Source organism: Jaculus jaculus, chromosome 2, assembly GCF_020740685.1.
Source record: "Jaculus jaculus isolate mJacJac1 chromosome 2, mJacJac1.mat.Y.cur, whole genome shotgun sequence".
Lineage (NCBI taxonomy): Eukaryota > Metazoa > Chordata > Mammalia > Rodentia > Dipodidae > Jaculus > Jaculus jaculus.
In genome coordinates, this window is record NC_059103.1 from 136,595,075 (window position 1) to 136,617,064 (window position 21,990).

The following is a 21,990-nucleotide window of genomic DNA, read 5'->3' on the forward strand; positions in this document are numbered from 1 at the left end:
TCACGGGGCCTTTGAGAACTGGAGTGGCAGCTGGGACACAGAGGGCAAGCAAAAGCTCCTGCCACAGTGCCGTCCCACTTCCATGATAACAGCATGAGAATAAGTGTTGAGTTCCTACAGGTACTAACAGAGATCCCCAGCAGGTTCAACTTGGTTCAGTGTCTCAGGAAGAAAGATGGCAGTGCCTGCTGGGTTAGCCTGCAGGCAGCCCCTGGTGACAAGGGCTCAGGGTACATTCTGAGAATATGTTTACACAGAGTCCATTCATAACTGCCGTCAAGGTCACTGACAAATGAAGAAGAAGAATGAGGCTCAGCCACCTCCCTGGTGCAGCTCTCACAGTCCAAGGATCAAGGATTTGCTTCCCTCTGGCACAGTATGTCGCGAGCTGCTGACAGCATATTTATTATGCCTTTGGTGAAACCACTGATGAGAAAATATATTTCCCTTCCGTTTTCATTTAGAAGACAAGGTGTTGTTTGAATAACTTGCCTAATTTTCCTTCCTACTGGGTAGCATTTCTGCATCCCCTTCTTCCCCTAAGGCAGCTCTTTATGCAGTAGGAAATGCCAACATTACTGTGTTATTGTTCGGTGTTTATACAACACAGGGCTGTCAGAAATCCCGATGATCTTGAAGCAAGGTCTGATATGCACTTGGCAAGTGCTTTTGCTGGCATTGGATTTGGAAATGCTGGTGTTCATCTGTGGTAAGTGAATATGAACTTTTGTTTCTTGGGGGTTTTGTTTGTTTGTTTGTTTGTGGTTTTTCAAGGAAGGGTCTCACTGTAGCCCAGGCTGACCTGGAATTTACTATGTAGTCTCAGGCTGCCCTCAAACTTACAGCGATCCTCCTACTTCTTCCTCCTGAGTGCTGGAATTAAAAAGGCACGAACCACCACACATAGCAAACTTTTATTTTTAAGACATTACTTTCAAATCTAAAAAAATTTAGAATTCAGGATAAGTGGTAAATTTAAAGTAGGTATGAACTGGCAGGTTTTTGTTTTTTGTTTTTTCGAAGTAGGGTCTCACTCTAGCCCAGGCTGACCTGGAATTCACTATGGAGTCTCAGGGTGGCCTTGAACTCATGGTGATCCTCCTACCTCTTCCTCCCAAGTGCTGGGATTAAAGGCGTGCGCCACCATGCCCGTAAGTGGTAAATTTAAAGTATGCTATGAAAGGAAGAAATCTAAGGTCCCTAAATATTTTCTTGATTTAAATAGTCTATTGGGTCATGAAGTGCTTTTTATTGTTTTTGTTTTGTTTTGTTTTTTGTTTTTGATGTAGGGTCTTGCTCTAGCCCAGCCTGACCTGGAATTTACTATGTAGTCTCAGGGCAGCCTTGAACTCACAGAAATCCTATTTCTGCCTCCCAAGTGCTGGGATTAAAGGCATGTGCCACCATGCCTGGCTTGGTCATGAAGTTTTTAATAATAGCTTTTAAAATATAATTCATAGCCGGGCATGGTGGCGCACGCCTTTAATCCCAGCACTCGGGAGGCAGAGGTAGGAGGATCGCCAAGAGTTCAAGGCCACCCTGAGACTACATAGTGAATTGCAGGTCAGCCTGAGCCAGAGTGAGACCCTACCTCGAAAAACCAAAATAAATAAATAAATAAATAAATAAAATAAAATATAATTCAGATACCATGCAATACTACATTCCACTTAAAATGTACAATTCAGTAGTGTTTCATATATACAAAGTTTTGCAACCATTAATTTTAGAATATTTTATTACTCCATAAAGAAACCCAGTGCCCATTAGCTGTTGCTTCCCAATCCCCCTGCTTCTCAGTACTTAGAGGTGACTGAGCTACCTTCCACCACTACAGATTTCCCTATTCTGATCATTTCATACACAAAATCATATGGTCCTTTTGTGTGTGGTTTGTTTTACTTAATACTATCACTAAAGTTCACCCGTGAACACGCACTTCACTCCTTTTTGCTGCAAAGTAGCACTCCCTGTATGGCGATACCACTTCATTTGTCCATTCGTCAGCTGGTGGACATTTGGGTTGTGGGTTGTTGTAATTACTATTGGTATGAACATGCCCATACACGTTTTTGAATAACTTGCCTATGTAGTTTTATACATTGCTTTTGTTATTAATATTTTTGTAGGTATACATTTATTTTAAAACATTATTCTTATTTCTCTTATTTTATACCAGATGCATTTGCATAGTGTCTATACCACTTTATATCCACACCAACATGAAGATTCTGATTTTTCCATATCCTACCACATGTTGTTGTTTTTAAAATCTCAAATGCAAGTTTTCCCCTTTACTCTCTGACAAAAAAAAAAAAGGAGATCAGAATTTTTGTAAATATTCCATAATTCATCTGTTGGATTTAAACCTTCCTGGTATGTTGCTTTAAAAATTGAAAAACAAACTGGGTGTGGTGGTGCACACCTTTAATTCCAGCACTCAGAAGGCAGAGGTAGGAGATCACCATGAGTTTGAGGCCACCCTGAGAATACAGAGTGAATTCCAGGGCAGCCTGAGCTGGAGTGAGACCCTACCTTGAAAAAGCAAAATAAATAAATAAATAAATAATTGGAAAACAGTGAACACTGAAAATTAAGAGCAGATCTTTGCTAGGGTGAGTGAAATGGAATGATGGTCCCCAAATTTTGATGCTAATTGGAACATAAATTGATCACATCAAAAGCCAGTGAACAAAATATATTAGAGCCTGACAAAAATATATATCCCTTGGCCCATTATTTTACTTCCAGGTATCTAACCTAAATAGATATCCATGATGTGTTCAATGAATGTTCTTATATTTTTACCTAAATGTTACTTATGATTGAAAAACTTAGATGCAAACACAATTTCCAATAATTAATACGTGACTATAAGTACAGCACATAAAGGGTAAAAACATCAAGAATAATGTTTTAAGCCGGGCGTGGTGGCGCACGCCTTTGATCCCAGCACTCGGGAGGCAGAGGTAGGAGGATCGCCGTGAGTTCAAGGCCACCCTGAGACTACAGAGTTAATTCCAGGTCAGCCTGGACCAGAGTGAGAACCTACCTCAAAAAAAAAAAAAAAAGAATAATGTTTTAAAATAAATGTATACCTACAAAAATATTAATAACAAAAGCAATGTATAAAACTACATGCACAATACAGTCATAAATTGAATGTATTCATGAAATGATTAGAAGGAAATCTTATAGATAATTTTTATTTTCTATGGAGAACATTGGTAACTGTTGAAAACAATTTTATTTTTTTTAATTTTTTTTTTCTTTTTTAGAGGTAAGGTCTCATTCTAGCTCAGGCTGACCGGGAATTCACTATGTAGTCTCAGAGTGGCTTCGAACTCTTGGTGATCCTCCTACCTCTGCCTCCCGAGTGCTGGGATTAGAGGAGTGCACCACCATGCCCAATGAAAGCAATTTTAGACAGTGTTAAATAGTGTTAAAATGTATATATTGCTAGAAGGCTCCCTTGAGAGCTACATGAGCACTAGCATGTGGTGTTCTGAGCCCCAGAGACAAAGCACATCCTGAAGCAGCCAACAACGCAGAGAAGCAACAGCTTCCAGTGCGTCTCATGAAGGATAAGCAGGAGCTTACTGCTTCTTTTAGACAGTCAGATGGTTCACCAAAACACTTCCTCCCATGGAATGTGAACCTTTGGCTGAACAAACATAAAATCATCCAGTAACCTATATTAAAAGAGTTATAAGCTGGAGAGGTGGCTTACTAGTTAAGGCACTTGCCTGCGAATCTAAAGGACCAAAGTTCAACTCCCCAAGACCCACATAAGCCAGACGCACAAGGTGACAAATGCATATAGAGTTTGTTTGCAGCAGCTGGAGGCCCTGGCGTACCCCTTCTCAATCTCTCTCTCTCTCTCTCTCTCTCTCACACACACACACACACACACAATTGTAAGGTGCCAGATATGGTGGCATATGCTTTTAGTTCTAACACTTGAGAGGGTGAGTTAGGAGGATTTCTGTGAGTTCAAGGCTAGCCTGAAACTACATGGTGACATCCAGGTCAGCCTGAGCTAGAATGAGAACCTACCATAAAAAAAAAAAAAAAAAAAAAAAAGAGCCAGGCGTGGTGCACTCCTTTAATCCCAGCACTCAGGAGGTAGAGGTAGGAGGATCATCACGAGTTCGAGGCCACCATGAGGCTACATAGTGAATTCCAGATCTGCCTGAGCTAGAGTGAGACCTTATCTCGAAAAAATAAAAAGAAAGAAAAGAAAAGGTCAAGCAAGGTGGTACACACCTTTAATCCCAGCACTCAGGAGGGTGAGGTAGAAGGAGTACTGTGAGTTCGAGGCCACCCTGAGACTACATATTGAATTCCAGGTCAGCCTGGGCTAGAGTGAAATTCTACTTCAAAAAAACAAAAAAAAAAAAAAAAAAGAAAGAAAAAAAGAAAGAAAGAAAGGAAGGAAGGAAGGAAGGAAGGAAGGAAGAACTATAGTCCATTTTGGTCATATAAAGCATATTCTTTTTACCATATTAATTATAAATGTATTAACTTGTCACAATATTTTCTTATAAATCATCTATTAAGCTATAATATTTTTCTATTTGTTTAGTAAGAATTCAAGAAGATATATTTTTCAGTTAAAAACATAAACCATGGTGCCTTTTCTAGATATCTATAAAATCTAAGGATCTTAAATCCTTAAGGTAGAATTCTTCCAAGAGAAGCCAGTTAAACTAGAATTGATTAACCTATCCTCTTAAGACAGAATAATCCTTTATGATTCAATACCATTAGCATGCAACATTTAAAAGAGTCTATTAAAATTACTGATGGATCAGCTTGTATGTCAATGAATGTATCTAATTCCATGACCCTGGAATTTGATCATCTCAAAGGTTTTGTTTATTAATACACTTAAACTTGGAGAGCATCATTATACATCCCGGCATCCAGGAAAGCAGGATGTACCACACTGTGAGGTAATAGTTATGTCCAGAGACTGTGCAGGGCACTCCCATGACAGTGTCTCGGTGTTGACTTGAATTCTGGTATCTGTGTATCAACATAATTTTTTTTTCTTTTCTAGCCATGGAATGTCTTACCCAATTTCAGGTTTAGTGAAGACATATAAAGCCAAGGATTACAATGTGGATCACCCACTGGTGGTAAAAATAATGAATAATAAATTATCTAACTCAATTTCATAGTCCTTGAAATGTCCATAATCATATTTTTCAACTGGGGAGGGGAATGCTGGGGCTCGAACCCAGGACCTCATGCATGTGGGCAAGCACTCCACCACTAGGCTATATCCCCAGCCCATATTGCTCAGTGCGTGACTTCTCTCTAATCACTGTAGATTGCTGAGGAGAAAGAACAGCTTTCTGTCCTTCTCTCCCCAGCCTCACGGCCTTTCTGTGGTGCTCACATCCCCGGCGGTATTTACCTTCACAGCCCAGATGTTCCCAGAGCGGCACCTGGAGACGGCAGAAATACTGGGTAGGAACCATCACTCCTAAATCTGAGACCCACCCTGGTGAAGCATTGCCTGGGGCAGCTTCTGGACATACTCATAAGGAACAGCAGCGAAGAATGTTGCTTGAGATAACTTAACAATAAAATGTCAGTGATGTGGCCAAAGCCCTCACTAACACTAAAATAGTACAGCTTTACGTTAATGAAATGGAACTAGATATTGATTCTGTTAAGTTCGCAGTAATACTATTTGCTCTTCTTTCATCCCTAAGAAGAGTATAACTCCCTACATAGAGTTATGCTATAATTAGATTTTGGTGTGTTGAATCAATAATAAAATTAATCAGAATCAGAAACAAGAGTAACCTCCTGGATACAGAGAGTCTAATTAAGAACTATCATTAAAATATCCCAAATTAGCAAGCTGTTTGTCATACTATAGAATAAATAATATCTATAATAATGATTCACACAGTACCTTTTAAATTGTACCAGAAAGAAAATTATGTTGCAGGTTAGTTATAGTAGGAAATAAAATCTTAGTGTTTTTCTGAAACAAGAACTCTTTTTTTTTTTTTCTTAAAAGCAAACTGGAGAACTTGACTAGCTTGCAAAACATCTCATTCCTCGACTTGTGTTTACGGTGGGAAGGGAGGGGCTGTAAAGAACCCTTCATTCTTCATTATGTCCTGTAGCTGCAGCCGTTGGAGAGATTAGTCCAGGGAGGCAGGAGTGACCGCAGACAGCCTTCTGCATGGTTGCTTCCCCTCCCTTCTTCTCACACCAGCCTTTTGTGCAGCCCAGAGTTCGAGGTGCTGTGCTGGGAATGTTAATGTCAGAATCCCAGGACCAAGAGCCAGCCCTGGGCTTAATTTTTTTTTTCTGGAATGTGCTGTGAGAACATGCTGCCAGCTTTACCAAGAATCTTGTGCCCTTCTTTCCTATGGGATGGGGAATGCTCAGCTCAGCTACACTTTGAGACATAGCTTCTGCCATTGTAAATATGTAGACAGCATAAATCACAAGGGGTCCCAAATTGGAGGCTAGATGTATGGTAAACGGGAAAATCTTAGAGAACATGAAATTCGCATTCCAGGCAACCACTGACATATTGAGAAAGCTGTTCCTCTATTGAGCAAAATCCGGAGAAGAATTCATAAGTTCTTTCTTTTTGCATAAAAATTTTTACCATTATCCCATTCTTTGCAGTTACCTATGTCAATTCTCTATGTAATCCAAGATTTTTCTTAGCGTCAGACTAATGCATTCCCCTTTCTGTGCTCACTCGCGTGCTTACTCTCTCCCTCCCTCTCTTTCTTTCTCTCCCTCTGTCTCTCTTTATCTCTCAGCACTTTATAGGAAAACCCAGAAGTCTTGATAGTGTGTTTTATGGCAGCCATCCCAGGATCATAAAGACATCATAAATGCCATATCATGTGTCGGCCTCTCCACCTAATCCACACTTTACCCGCTGCTGGGTAGTACAGACTGGTCTTGTCAGGCAAGGTTTACTTTATATCCAGTTGCTCTCCATCTGGCCCTGGGTCTGGATCTATTTATACCTTTTCCTGAGTTAGTCAAACAGTTCTGACTGTCATCAAAAGGAAAAGCTTGAAACTAACAGCAATAGGCTTCAATGTAGAGATGGGCGGTGTGTCCAAGTCCCTTGGAGGCATTCTGGACAGACTCCTTCGATGCTGCGCTCTGTTCAGAGTGTTCTCCTATTTGTCAGTGCAGGGGCTCCACTTGAACCCATGGCCAGCAGGGCAGGAACTGAGGGTTTGGGAAATCAGTTTCCTTTCAGGCTACCCTACCTAAGAGCAGAACCCCATGGCTCTTGCAGACTGGCATCTGTGATAATGTGTATTCACGATGAACGATCAAGTCTCTCTCCTTGCAAGTCTCCAGTTCTAGCAACCTTCCTGTCTCCTCACTGTATCATTATCTACACAAGAAACACAGCTCTGTGTGAGTCATCATGTTTTGTATTCTGCCCAACTGATGCTGTACCATTTATTCAGGAATATTTTCTGCCCTTTGGCAACAGGGTCCAAAACACCAAAAACAAAAACAAAAAAGAGATTTACAGTACAACCTTCCTCTCTCTTTCTCTTTTCTCTCCCCCCCTCCCTCATCATGTGCAATCAATCCGTTTTTTGTCATCCTCATTTCCTTCCCTTTTTGTGGTCAGTGTGGGAGTTTTTATAAATTTATATCCCTGTTTCACAAACTGTTTACAACAGCCTTATGTTTTTCTAAGATGTTGCTGTGAGAAAAGACATTGACCATGCACACCTCTAGATGTCAGCAAACTCCATGCCTTGAAAGACACATAAGCTATGTCTCTCCTCCTCCCAATTCCAGCTTCCTTTCATGGTCTCCATCTGTACCACCTTTCTTGACTTTTCTTGACTCTGTTACTCTTCTCCTACGCCACATAAAGGTGGTAAGATAAGAGTCATAAGTTTCTTGAAAATATGAGAGTCAATAGATCACCCCAGCTAACTTTTGTTGCAGAATGTTTTGGCCCCCCAGTCTAGCCATGCCAATGCATCTTCTCTGGGGTTTACCATTGCCCCAGTGAGACCCTTGACTTCAGTGTTTAGAGGTGGCATCAGATACACATTATGTATTCAGGTAATATTAACTGAACCACATCCAGAGCTTTCTTTCTCTCACCTAATGTCTTTACCTTATGTCTCCTAGGAGCAGACATCCGCACTGCCAGGACCCAAGATGCTGGGGCTGTGCTGGCTGACACACTCCGGAAATTCCTCTTTGACCTAAATGTTGACAATGGCCTAGCTGCCCTTGGATACTCCAAGGCTGACATCCCCTCGTTAGTAAAAGGAACACTGCCCCAGGTAAGAGACCCAGTGCTCTCCACTCCTGCTATGCACAGAGCTTCTGGAAAGACTCGCTCCACTTGGAGTGTGTCAAAGGGGATAGAAGACTAGATCCTCCCATGGTCCTCGGCTCTCCTCCATACCACACAGCAGTTCTCCTCTCCTTGAGTGTGACAAGGCCATGGCTCCTGGACCTTTATGTTCTTCCGTAAAACTATGGCTTAGGCAAAGGTTTTTGGTAAAAGTGAAAGATCCCTCATGAGAATCCAAGGTACAAGCTGCCAAACTGATCTTGAACAATGGCAAAATTGGTCTTTTCTCCACTTATACTCTTTTAGGGGTATATGTGTATATGACTATACACAGCTGTTGTATGTATTACATTCCATTATAAAGAAATAGGTTCCGGGCTGGAGAGATGGCTTAGTGGTTAGGCTCTTGCCTGTGAAGCCTAAGGACCCCGGTTCGAGGCTCGATTCCCCAGGAGCCACGTTAGCCAGATGCACAAGGGGGTGCTCGCATCTGGAGTTCGTTTGCAGTGGCTGAAGGCCCTGGCGTGCCCATTCTCTCTCTCCCTCTCTCTCTCTCTCTCTGTCTCTTTCTCTCTCTGTCTGTTGCTCTCAAATAAATAAATAAAAATAAACGAAAAAAATTTAAAAAAAAAAGAAATAGGTCCCTGCTACTTTGTGAAGAATAGACATAGATTGTAAGTTGCAACTATTATAAAATTGCTTTTGAGGGCCGGAGACATGGCTCAGCAGTTAAGACACTTGCCCACAAAGCCTAATGATCTGAATTTGATTCCCCAGTACTCACGTAAAGCCAGATGCACAAAGTGCCACATGCATCTGGAGTTCATTTACAGCAGCTAGAGGCCCTGGTGTGTGCCCACCTCTCTCTCTCTCTCTCTCCTTGCAAATAAATAAATAAAACTATTAACAATTAAAATGCTCTTAAATGAAGTTGGGATGTTAAATATTTTATATGCATCTATGTCCCTGTGTGCCTTATTTCACTGCAGTGTTACTAAAGAATGTTATCAAAGAACTAAGCTGCCATCCTTTATTTGGTAAAATAATGACAGGCATAAAACTCCCTCTCCAAAGAGCCTCGTGAAGAGATCTGGTCTCTCTTGGGACCTCTCTAGAGCTGGTACATCAGATGCTAATGAGCCAAATTCTGATTATTGTAGGCTTCTGGTAAAACAGGACACTCCAAGCCATGAACATGGGGCTGGTGGACCATACCATGTTTATCATACTCCAAGTACTCTCTTGGTCCTCCTGACCAATACAAAAAGACAGAGATCACCATGGGGCTCTTCAGTTCAAAGTTAAGGCACTCATGGATCTCTCCCTAGTACCAGAGCAGCTGATATCTCATCATCACTCATTCAGCATCTTACTTACCACATGAAGCCCTATTTAGGTAAGAAAGGGCCTCAAAATCCCATCTTCGCCACTTCCTTGATGTTCAGACTCTTGACACCCTCACCATTCACATAAAATGTTTGTGTAGGTTGGGCTCACAGGCTCATAATCCCTCAGAAACCTGGCAGGGGATATCAATAAACAAGTGACTGGCAGCAGTAGATCCGTCTGGTTGGGTGAGTGGCTGTCCAGCTACAGTTATAATCACTGGGTATGAATTCAGGCTCCTGTGCTGGTGGAATTTCCAACTTCTAAGGAAAATCTTTCTGTTGTATTCCTTGTTTTCTCAATGTACAAATGAAATATGACCCATAGACCACCAGTTTCCCTGAGTTAGAGTCAAGGCCAGTGGGTCCAGTTACATCTAAGACTATTAATGAGGGGCTAAGAGATGGTTCAGTGGCTAAAGGCACTTGCTTGTAAAGTCTGGTGGTCCAAGGTTCCATTCCCCAGTACTCACAGAAAGCCAGATGCATAAAGTGACACATGAATCTGGACTTTGTTTGCAGTAGCAAGAGGTCCAGGTATGCCCATTCTCTCTAATTTTTTTTTCTCTCTCTCTCTGCTTGAAAATTTACTTGAGAAATTTTAAAATAAAAATTTAAAAATGTTAATGACAATTTAAAAAATCTAAATAAGATATACTTCAGGTTTGGTGGAGGCACACCTTTAATCACAGAACTCAAGAGGCCAAGTTAGGAGTACCACTGTTAGTTCAAAGCCAGCCTGAGACAACATATTGAGTTCCAGGTCAGCCTTGGCTAGTGTGAGAGCCTACCTCAAAAAAAAAAAAAAAATCCAAAAATATTAATGAATAAAAAACAATAACACAAAATGTAATATAGGTGCAAAACTAATCCATATACCCATAGTAATAACCCCTAAATTTTAGAAACTAAACAAGCAAACTATAGCCATTGCAATTATTTAATTGAAACCTACTGGGTTGTAAATCCAACAAGGGCAGGAATCTCCTTTTCTTGTCCATCCTCTATTGTACCCAGCACAGACTAGTAGATATGTTAAATGAGCACGTAGCTCCAGCTTATCCTCCTAAACCTCTGTCCAGGTGAGCTGAGAAGCTAGATGGTGGCAGCTTTTTGAGATGTTTCCTTAAGCTGAGACTCAGCCAAAGATGGGATTCAGGAATACCACAGACTGAGGGGCCAGTATAAGTTAATGTGGCTTCTGGATTTGTAATGCTGTTCCAGGTTTACTGTCCATTCTACAAGAGGTTCTCTGAAAAATTCTGCTTATTTAGCCCAGGAAAGGGATCAGAAATATAAATTTGTCTGTATTTCCAAGAATGGTATCCACAATCTCCAGATGAAACTGTATGATGTTCTGGACCATTTAATTGTTGTTGGCGATGCGTCTCCCAGCCATCAGCCTAAAGGGGACAAATGCTACTGCTCTAATTCTGCTGTGTGTAGACCTTCTCCTGCAGAAGCTGCTCTAGACAGCAGAAGATTCATGCTAATATTTGGAGCTATCAACTGAAATAGCAAATTAATTAGTTACCATTCTGACTGCCTCCTTGTATGTGTCAGTGGGAGATACAGAAGCAAAACCTTAGTTAGTCAGTTGGGAAGATGGTTCAGCCAGTAAACTGCTTATCATGCCAGTGTGAGGACTTGAGTTCAAGTCACCTATGTAAATGCTGGGTGTGGTGTCAGCCTTTCTGTAACCTCAGTACTCAGGAGGCAGAGACAGGCAAGTAGGCTCGCTAGACCAGCCAAATAGTTGAACTCTGGGTTCAGTAAGAGACCCTGACTTGCTAAATAAGATGGAGAGCAATACAGGGAGATACCCAACACTGACCTGTGGCCTCTACACATACATGTGCACACATGCACACCCACACATATCCATACTCACATATGTTCATATATGACCATGCACACACATACATATGCAAACACATGTGAGACAAAAACCACCTTAACTATACAAAGGAATTTCTCATTTTCAGAAAAGTGAGAAATAAGTGGATTTTTTAAAAGGTGTAGCCCAGGCTGGCCTGGAACTCATGATGCTCCCACCCTCTTCCTCTTCACGTGCCACCACAGCCAACAAGAAGAATCTTAAATGCAAGCCATGCTTTCAAGTAGGAAACCTAGTTCACATCAAGGTGTTTTTACAAAGCAGCCCCAAAGCCTATGCTGTCTTTTGTCTTCAGGCATGTTGTCATGATTACATGAAACACAGCTGATTTTAACTAGCACTAGTTCCAGTTCAGAGCCAGCGTGATTGGGCTATGCATACATTCGCGGATTTGTAGGGCTTTAGAGGGAATAAGCTTGTCCATTATGCAGATGAAGAAAGACCTTGGGGGATTTTGGTTTGTTTTCTGGCAGCAATGAATATTTTACAGGAATTCCATGGCAACCTCAGAATTTTACACACACATGGACTAATCTTCATTTATTAATATCTATAGGATTTAGGGCAGTGAGAAGGATATACTGGTTCTGAAAAGAACATTCCCAGAAAGGTTATTGAATGTAGTCCGTGTTTGATAAAGGTTCTTTTATGTTCGGCCATGGGATCAGTTTTCTCTGGAAGGAACAACCAGGCCAGTATTCCTGACTGAGCACCACGGCCCATGTTGGTGGCAGCAAATAGCGGTCCTGCATGCAGAGGCTTCCAACAGCCGCAGCAGCCAGGCTGCAAGGGGAGTGGGCAAGAACAAATTAATCTTCTGAGCTGGATTTCTGAAACCTCTGGAAGGAAACATTTACATTTCAAATCAAAACATTTCATTACTGAGGAGGGCTGTCTACTCCCACTCCTGGTAGACAGGCTAGCTGAAATGCTGTTATTTTATGAATGTGCTAAAAGTAGAAGTCTAAATTGATTTCAGTGCCCATGCTAATCAGTTGTTCTCTGATCTCGCATGCCTGTGAGTAATAGCACATTGCTTAAGAGGTTTTCATTCTGAAATAGCTTAGTTTTCATATACCATAGCTGATCCATCCAGTGATCAACTACTTTGTGTCTGCCTACATTTAACCTGTCATTGGAGGTTAGCTATTTAAAAGGGAAACCTAGCAGAGGCTTGGACTTGGGGGTTTCTAAGGGTCCTGAAGTGCTTTGCCGCACATAAACATAATCGTGTAGAAATTTTGAACTCATCAGATAATACTGTCGTTGTAGAAGAATGTTGTGGGGACCATCATCATTATCTGTGGCCATAGCACATGCTGAACTCCAGCTCTGAACTCTGCCACAAATTAGATAAGATAAATACATAAGATAGATGATAGATAGATAGATAGATAGATAGATAGATAGATAGATAGATAGATAGATAGATAGACTGACTGCCAAACAGACAACCACTAACAAGTACCTGCTTTGCTATAGGTTTTCAAAATTTCTTAGGATCTCTAAGAAATCCACTGAGATAATCAAATTTTGCCATATTCATCAGCATTGTTCCTCATCCTCTCTCAAATTTAATCTATCCTTCTTTTTATTTTTAGTTATGGTAAAATCACATCATTTTTACCATTTTATATGTACAAGTCAATATTATTTAGCACATTCACAATGTTGTACAGTAATCACCACTATTCATGTCAGAACTTTGTGTGTGTATGTATGAGTTCATGTATGTGAAGACAGGTGTGCACATATTACAACATGCGTGTGGAGCTCAGAGGACAACTTCGGGTGTCAGTTTTCACCTCCTACCTTGTCTGAGGTGGAGTCTCTCATTTTCCCCACACTGCATTTAGCAGCCGAGCTGGCCCAGGAGCTTCTGAGTGATGCTGCCTCTACCTCCCTTCTCACCCCAGGGCCCTGGGATCACAGGCACTAGTGATACAGTGCCCAGCTTTCTACATGGGTGCTGGGAATCTGAACTCAGGTCCTCATGCTGCATGGCAAGCACTTTACCAGCTGAGCCATCTCTCCAGCCTCTCCAGAATTTTCTTTAGCTTCCAAACAAATCTACACCCATTGAACAAATAACTCCCTCCTCCTAGCCCCTGTAACTCCCATTCTAGTTCCTGTCTCTGTTATATAACTCATAGAAGTAGAGTCATCAAATATCTGTTCTTTTGTATTGGGCTTATTTTCCTTACCCTAACATCGTCAGTATTCATCTGTGGTATAGTGTGTGTCAGAATTTCATTCCATTTCATTTCATTATGGATTGTAGTATTTTATTGTGTAGGTACACAGCATTTTGTCCATCCATTCCAATACATGTTGATAGGCACTTGGGAAGTTTCCAAATTCTGGATGATGTAAATATCCATTTGCAAGTATCCATTTGTGTCCCTGCTTTCAATTTATTTGGGGTATATGCCTAGGAGTAGAATAAACTCATATGGTAATTTTATGATTTTGTTTTGCTTTGCTTTGCTTTGCTTTATTTGTGGCAGAGTCTCACTATGTAGCCTAGGCTGCCCTTGAACTCACAGTCCTCCTGCCTCCACCTCCTAAGTGCTGGAACTTGAAACATGCAGCACCATATACAGCCTAAGTTTTAGTTTTTTTAATCAACTGCTATTTTCCACAGTGCCAGTGCTACTTTGCATTTCCACTAACAATGCACAGGTTCCACTTTTCCACATCGTCATCAACACTGACTTTCAATTACTTTTGTTATAGCCATCATGATGGTGTGAAGTAGTGTCTAGTTGAGGTTTTTATTCACATTTCCCTAATAATCAATAATGAGCATCTTGTCGTGTGCTTATTGCCTATTTATCATTTTGGAAAATTATCTATTCAACTCTTTTGCCCATTTTTTTGTATTGAGGTATTGGGGGCTTGATGTTGAATTATAGGAATAATTTTATATTCTGGACATTAATCTTACTTATCACATATACTATTTGCAAATATTTTCTCCTATTTTGTGAACTGCCATTTCATTTTGGTGCTTTTATATACCTTCGAGTGTACAAAATTTGTTTAATTTTGGTCTAGTCCAGATTTGTGTTTCCCTTTTGTTCCCTGTGTTCTTAGTGTCATATCCAAGAAACCCATCAAGACAAGTGCCCTAAGAGTTGTCCCCTGTGTGTTCTTCTAAAACTTGTATGGTTTATGCTCTTATATTTAGAGTTTGGATCCGTATTGTGTTAACTTTTATTTGTTCTTTCTTCTTGTCATCCATTCTTTTACCTTAAAAATACTTCCTCATTAAGGTGCTTGCCTGCAAAGCCTAACAACACAAGTTTGATTTTCCAGTACCCATGTGAAGCCAGATATGCAAAATGGCACATGGACCTGGATTGCATTTGCAGTGGCTGGAGGCCCTGGCATGCCCATTTATATTTTCTCAATCTCAATCTCTCTCTCTCTAAATTAAATTAAACTAAATTAAAATACTTCCTGAGACCTCAGATGCCATACATTGTATGAGCGACAGTAAGGAAGAATAGAAAGGCTTTCTTCCCTGGAACTTGCCTTCTAGTGAGAGGAGACAAGCAATGAACACCTACAAGTAAGACATAAATGAAATCATTTCAGATCATGACTAGTGGTATGGAGGAAAGCCTGGGGAATGAGGCAGAGTAACCTTGTGATGAAACGGAGGAGGGAGCTCCAGAGAGGTTGGTGAAGTGTTTTGTATAAAGTGCTCTGTCTGGACAGAGCAGCTAGGGAAAGAGTGGGTGAAATTTTCTACACTGAGGGGAGAGGCCAACATTTAAAAGTGATGTTGGAGCCTGGCATGGTGGGCATGGTGGTGCACATCTGTGATGTAAACACTCGGGGAGGTTGAGGGAGGGTCAGGGTTCAATCCTCAGCTACATGATGAAATTCAAGGCCAATCTGGGCTGCCTGGGACTCTGGCTCAAAAAATAATAAATAAACAGGACTGGAGAGATGGCTTAGTGGTTAAGCGCTTGTCTGTGAAGCCTAAGGACCCCAGTTTGATGCTTGATTCCCCAGGACCCACATTAGCCAGATACACAAGGGGGTGTACACATCTGGAGTTCGTTTGCAGTGGCTGGAGGCCCTGGTGCACCCATTCTCTCTCTCTATCTACCTCTTTCTCTCTCTGCCTGTCGTTCTCAAACAAATAAATAAATAAATAGATAGATAAATAAATAACAACAACAATTATTATAAACAAACAAATGAGGGCTGTGGTGGTTTGAATAGAATAGATGGCCCCCAATATATTCAGTTCTTTATTGTTTGTAGTTTGCATCTGCTGGCTACCTGGCTGGAGGCAATGTCACTGGGTGGATCTTAAGGTGTGGTGGTGGGTTTCAGATTTCAGTGTAAAGATATGCAAAGTGTGTCTAGCTGGAGTTCCTGAAATGTGCTGTGGCATTTGGCTTTTGGGTTGTGCTTCTCTCTCTCTGCTTGGTCCTGTGAAGGCAGACCAGCTTCTTCTGCTATAATGGAACTTCCCCTGGATCTGTAAGCTTCAATAAATCCCTTCCTCCATAACTGTTCCTGCTCTGGAAGTTTATCTCAGCGAACCTGAAGCTGTCTGCTACAAGGGAGAAACCAAAGGGACAGGAGGGGCCTGGAAGCTAGGGCAAAAAACCAGGACTAGTTTTGCACAGTGTCAGTGATCATAATTTTATTCTAATTACAAAGAGACTCTCTATTCACAGCATTAAACCTAGAAATGATATGGCCAAATCTGTTGGGGGAGAGAAAATCATTGTCAGCCACACAGAGAATAACCTCTGGGGGGCGAAAGTGGAACAAAAGCAGCAAGTGGAACAGGGGTTTGATGTGTTGAGTTGCAAGAGGAGGTGAGAAGTAAGTGTAAGGCTGGGGAGTCATCTTGGAAGTAGATCTGGCAGACTTGCTGAATGGCTAAACTTGCATATCAGGAGAAGCAGAACTCAAGCATACCGTCTAGGTTTTTGTCTGAAGCACTGGGTGTTGTTTCTGAAATAAGAAATGGGAGGGCTGGGCGGTGTCTAGCGTTGGCACTGTGCACATGGCCTTTGAGATGCCAATAGCCCCTCTTCCCACCATCTTCAGTAAGTTGACAAACGACTGTTGAGCAACTAACTTGTAGGCACCAGCACACAACAGTAAACACTTTGAGCCTCTGTCCTCCTGAGATTATCTGCTAACAAGGTGTCATCCAAACGCATGTGCTTATCACCAGAAAACAGGCACAGAGCCCCACAGGGCATGTCTTGTTCTAATCACAAAGGAAGCATGGGATCTATGCTAGAGCCAGGGAAGGTCGGGATCTCCGGCTGCTGTGAGGAGAATAACTTTAGAGCATGCAGGTGCATTTAAGTTACAGATGATCATCATGCCTTGCCCCAGAGGGGCCACAGAGCTACAGAGGGAGTCTAAATCACCAGAGGATGTTGTCTTTGCTGACTCTATTCATAATAACCATTGGAGAAATTAAGCAAATGACTGAACTGGATATGAAAAGTAGATATAAAAGCTTAATAGACGAAAAGGAATCACTTATTGTTCAGGTCCTGAAGAAAGTCCTTTTTTTTAAGAAATTTTTTTTCTTTTTATTTATTTATTTGCAAGGAGAGAGAGACAGTGAGAAAGAATGGGCACACCAGGGCTTCTAGCCACTGCAAACAAATTCCAGCTGCATGTGCCACTTGGTGCATCTGGTTTTACATGGATACTAGGGAATTGAATAAGGGTTGTCAGGCTTTGCAATCAAGTGCCTTTACCACTGAGCCATCTCTCCAGCCCCCAAAAGTCCTTTTGAATAGACCTTAGGTTGAAAAATATGTGTGCTGAGGATCTCTGCATGTGGACAGTTGATAGAGATTGCTGACTGACCTCGCTTGGTCATTACAGGAGCTATTGGCTGGATTCTGTACATTTGAGCAGAAAGCTAGGAACAATGGCTGATGGCTTTCAGTCTTCACAGGAAATAAGCAAGTGCAATGTTTCAAGAAATACAGTGTTGCCAAGCATGGTGGCACAAACTTTTAATACCAGCACTCTGGAGCCAGAGGAAGGAGGATCAGTGTGAGTTCAAGGCCACCCTGAGACTACCTAGTGAATTCCAGGTCAGCCTGAGCTAGAGTGAGACCCTACCTCAGAAAACCGAAACACACACACAAAAATAAATAAATAATAAGAAGAAATACAGTGTTGTCACAGCTAGGAATGTTTGAATTGAAATGAGGAAGAGTCCAGGAGGACCTAAATGCTACTTCTTGTCTCATTCCACACAGCCCTTAAACACCCCACCTGTGACTGTTCTTGGTGCACTTTGAAAACCACTCATGTGTTTTTCCTTCAGTTACTCAGAATACAGTTTTACTTATAGCAAAACATTTTAATACACATTTTCTCACTTGCTTCATTTGGCTTACTAAATAATTTTTAGTTATCCAGAATGTCGTTGCCAGGGATGGTGGCACACACCTTTAATCCCAGCACTCAGGAGGCAGAGGTAGGAGGACTGCTATGAGTTCGAGGCCACCCTAAGATTACATAGTGAATTCCAGGTCAGCCTGGGCTAGAGTGAGACTCTACCTCGAAAAACCAAAAAAAAAAAGAGAATGTCATACTTTATTGATGCTAACTCTCTCGTCCCTCAGCTGCATCCATTCCTGAGCAGCTTTTCTGTTTTTCTTTAAATTGGCCAACGCTCACACAGAAGTGCCCACGTGAAGACTCCGCACTTCACTGACAAGAGGCAGATAACTTCAGAATCTGTGCCACTCCAGAAAGCTGACTTGTCCCTGCTTGGTCTTTCATACCTTCTCAAGTTCTCGTGTCCTTTGGGTGCACTTTTCTGTACTGATGAGATACGTAGTTCTCCTCCTCCTTACCTTGGGCTCCATCACGCCAGGTATCCTTATGGTATAACTGCTTATTAAAAATTCACAAAGCAAAGCCAGCCCCTGAGCTCCCAGCAGGACTTGCACCACAGTCCAGTCACTGGCTTCTTAGCCTTTAGATTCCAACTCAGTGACAATCTGCCCAGATTCAGAATTTCTTCCTACAGAACTTTATGTTAATGCTATATGTGTACAGTTTCTGTTACGTCTGTAATTAGATTTTCTTTAAGTGGCCTGACTGTGTGGTTTAATTTGTTAATAAAGAGGCAATCGTGGTTTTTTTTTTTTTTTTTTTTTTTTTTGGTTTTTCAAAGTAGGGATTCACTCTAACCCAGGCTGACCTGGAATTCACTCTGTATTCTCAGGGTGGCCTCGAACTCACAGCAGTCCACTTACCTCTGCTTCCCAAGTGCTCGGATTAAAGGCGTGCGCCACCACGCCCAGCTCCTGTTTGCATTTTTTTGCCTGTGCATTAGTTTCACAGACTCCCTTGCTCAATTTAATGAACAAAGTTTTATAAGTAAATAGAAATGTTAATTGAAATGATTAGTTCTTCTAGCTGATACCTCTGATTGGGTAGTTGTTATACTTTTTTTGCTACTTTGATGTGAACAGTTGTAGTGTTCATTTCTGGTGCTTTACACTGAAATTATGTAAAATTTTGTTTTACCTCAGACAACTAACACTTAAAAATAGATTCAAGTTTATAAACTAAAGTTGGGACTTACCTCTTCTGGATTTTGAAGACATATACTTTATGCCCTTGCCTTGTGGCAACATTACAATTGTATATGCTCTTCCTTCAATATACTCATTTATTTGATAAAGGGCTTGACTTTTTTTTTTTTAGCCGTGTCTTGCTGGGACAGATTTCTAGTTAAACAAGTATAGTAGAGCTAAGGAGTCATCCTAGTTACTGCCAGAGTGTCTTTACTCAAGGAAATGAGCTATAGTAATGCTTTCACAGTCATCTAGAAGTACAGGGACTTTTCTTGCTTGGTGACTGCTGCTGCACATACCTTCTCAGGTAACATCTACTTTCACTCACTAGCTTCCTGGGCCCAGGAGAGTCTCTGTCAGACCTTCTTTTCTTTTTTTAATAGTTTATTTATTTATTTATGAGAGAGAAAGAGACAGACAGAGAACAAGAAAGAATAGGCATGCCAGGGCCTGTAGCCACTGTGTACAAACTCTAGACACTTGTGCCCCTTGTGTATCTGGCTTACATGGGTCCTGGGGAATTGAACCCAGGTCCTTAGGCTTTGCAGGCAAATGCCTTAACCACTAAGCCATTTCCCCAGTCCCCTCAGACTTTATTTTCTGTCCAAAATTATAAATACTTGGCATCTGTCCGAGGATAATCTTAAAGGTCAAGTGAGGTGGATTTAGACAATGTGGCATTTATCTGTAGGAAAGCTGTCATGTAAACATGATGCATAGCTAAGGATAGTGACTACATACCTTTTTTTTCCAGGTAGGGTCTCATCCTAGCTCAGGCTGACCTGGAATTCACTATGTAATCTCAGGATGGCCTCAAACTCACAGTGATCCTCCTACCTCTGCCTTCCGAATGCTGGGATCAAAGGCATGCACCACCATGCCTGGCTCATGACAACATAACTTTTGATGGAAGGCAAGCTTCCCTTGGGATAGACTTGAGGAATTCAAACAGTAGTGGTGACAGCATCTGTGACTTTGCTATGCCTTCAGATCAGTCCTGGACATTTGCTTATCTTTGTCTTCTACCTGTGAAAAATCTATTAGTTGCATTTGTATTTTTAAGTAAAACTGGTTTTCACACACACACACAAAAGAAACACAACGTTAAGTTTTTGTGAAGCTGTTTATTTTTGAGCCAGAATCTTTCTATGTAGCCTAGGCTGGCCTTGAAATCATGTTTCTCTTGACTCTAACTTCCCAAGTACTGGAGTATAGGCATATATCACTATGCCAAGCTATTTTCATAGGATTTTAAAGATATGACTATTACCCAGTTATTGTTTTTTGTGACCAGGATAATTTGCATAACCTAGTAGTATTGACAAACTGAAACTCCTTTTTATTTACTTTTCCAGGAAAGGGTCACCAAGCTTGCACCCCGTCCCCAGTCAGAAGAAGATCTGTGTGCTCTGTTTGAAGCTTCAATGAAACTATATTAATTGCTACTTTCATAGAAAGAATTACCACTGGCTGTTGTGGTTCTGGGAACAAAAGTTGAACTGGCTAAACCTTTGCCATTTCATCCCCACTCTTAAAACTTACCTGTTAACAGTGATTGTGCAGAAGGTTCTTTGATGCTCAGGGTCATTTCCCTCAAACAAGCTAGACACATGGGCACTATGTCAGGCCTGTGGGCCAGACTTCAATAGTCAATATTCTTACACTAAACTACCCCAATACCCTGCTCTGTTCCATGTACCAAATGGGCAAAAGTTCATTATCTATAACATACATAAATATTCATAGCCTATACCTAGTAACTGCATGTCTAGAAAATTAAATAAATACTAGCACCAGTGTGTAAAGAAATATAACAAGGATGTTTTTGGCAGTACCTTCTGGAATAATAAAAAATTTATCACATCATCCAGGGCCCACAGAGGAACTGATGATCTAAACATGAATGCTGCTCTCACTGTTGCCCTGACAACCAGCTCCAGGGAAATGGCAATAGACACTGAGGACACCCAAATTGACTCAAAGCAGAAATTCAGAGATTGCAGAGTTTAATACTAAAGTAGTCTTATAACATACCAGCCAAGGCTCAAGAAACATTGTGAAAGAGCAGGTAGAAAGATCATAAGAGCCACAGGGTGGGAAGGAGTATCCTGTGGCATTGTCCCCCACTCAGAGATTGACTGATGCATTCATTACCCCAGAGGAAACACCAGTAACCCCACTGACGAGGACCCTCAGTGGATTGGGGGTGGGAAAGAGATGATATGAGTATAACCTGATGAGAAGATAATCAGCGCCTGAGAGGGTCAAGCAATAAAATTCATAATAAAAAAAAAAAGAGGGCTGAAAAAAACGGCTTACCATTTAAGGACCCAGGTTCAGTTCCCCAGGACCCACATAAGCCAGATGCACAAGGTGGCACATGCATCTAGAGTTTTTTTTTGCAATGGCTGGAGGCCCTGATGTGCCTAGTCTCTCTCTCTCTCTCCCTCACTCTCAAATAGATAAAAATATTTTTAAAAAGAGAGAGAGATTCTGTGAAGGAAGGATTTGTGAGGGTGAAGGGAGGGTTGTGGGAGAGGATTATGATCATGGTATACTGTTTATATTTGCGTAAATTGTCAATAAAAAAGTTTCAAAAATTAAAATTATACTATCATGAATACTATGTAAATAAGCCATAACATATTAAACAATAGAATACAATGGTGTTATTAATAAAAATGAAGTAAATCTCTTGTAAATATGTCTATTATATAATAGATGTTAGCAAACAAACAAGTTGAAGCAAAATTATATATTAGTATGGTCTGACTTACCTTTTAA

General features: G+C 41.1%; 1 protein-coding gene across 2 annotated transcripts in view; it reads left to right on the forward strand.

The window, feature by feature from the left end:
* The window catches only part of Adhfe1 (alcohol dehydrogenase iron containing 1), a 40,532-nt gene extending 19,014 nt beyond the window's left edge, over positions 1-21,518 (forward strand). For both annotated transcript variants that reach the window (XM_004653311.2, XM_045142554.1), the window contains exons 10-14: positions 611-709; positions 5,063-5,141; positions 5,379-5,475; positions 8,158-8,315; positions 20,562-21,518. In XM_004653311.2, coding sequence (XP_004653368.2) covers positions 611-709; positions 5,063-5,141; positions 5,379-5,475; positions 8,158-8,315; positions 20,562-20,645 — 517 coding nt within the window. In that variant the 3' untranslated portion in view covers positions 20,646-21,518. The remainder of the gene's footprint in view (positions 1-610; positions 710-5,062; positions 5,142-5,378; positions 5,476-8,157; positions 8,316-20,561) is intronic.
* The last annotated feature ends 472 nt before the right edge of the window (positions 21,519-21,990 follow it).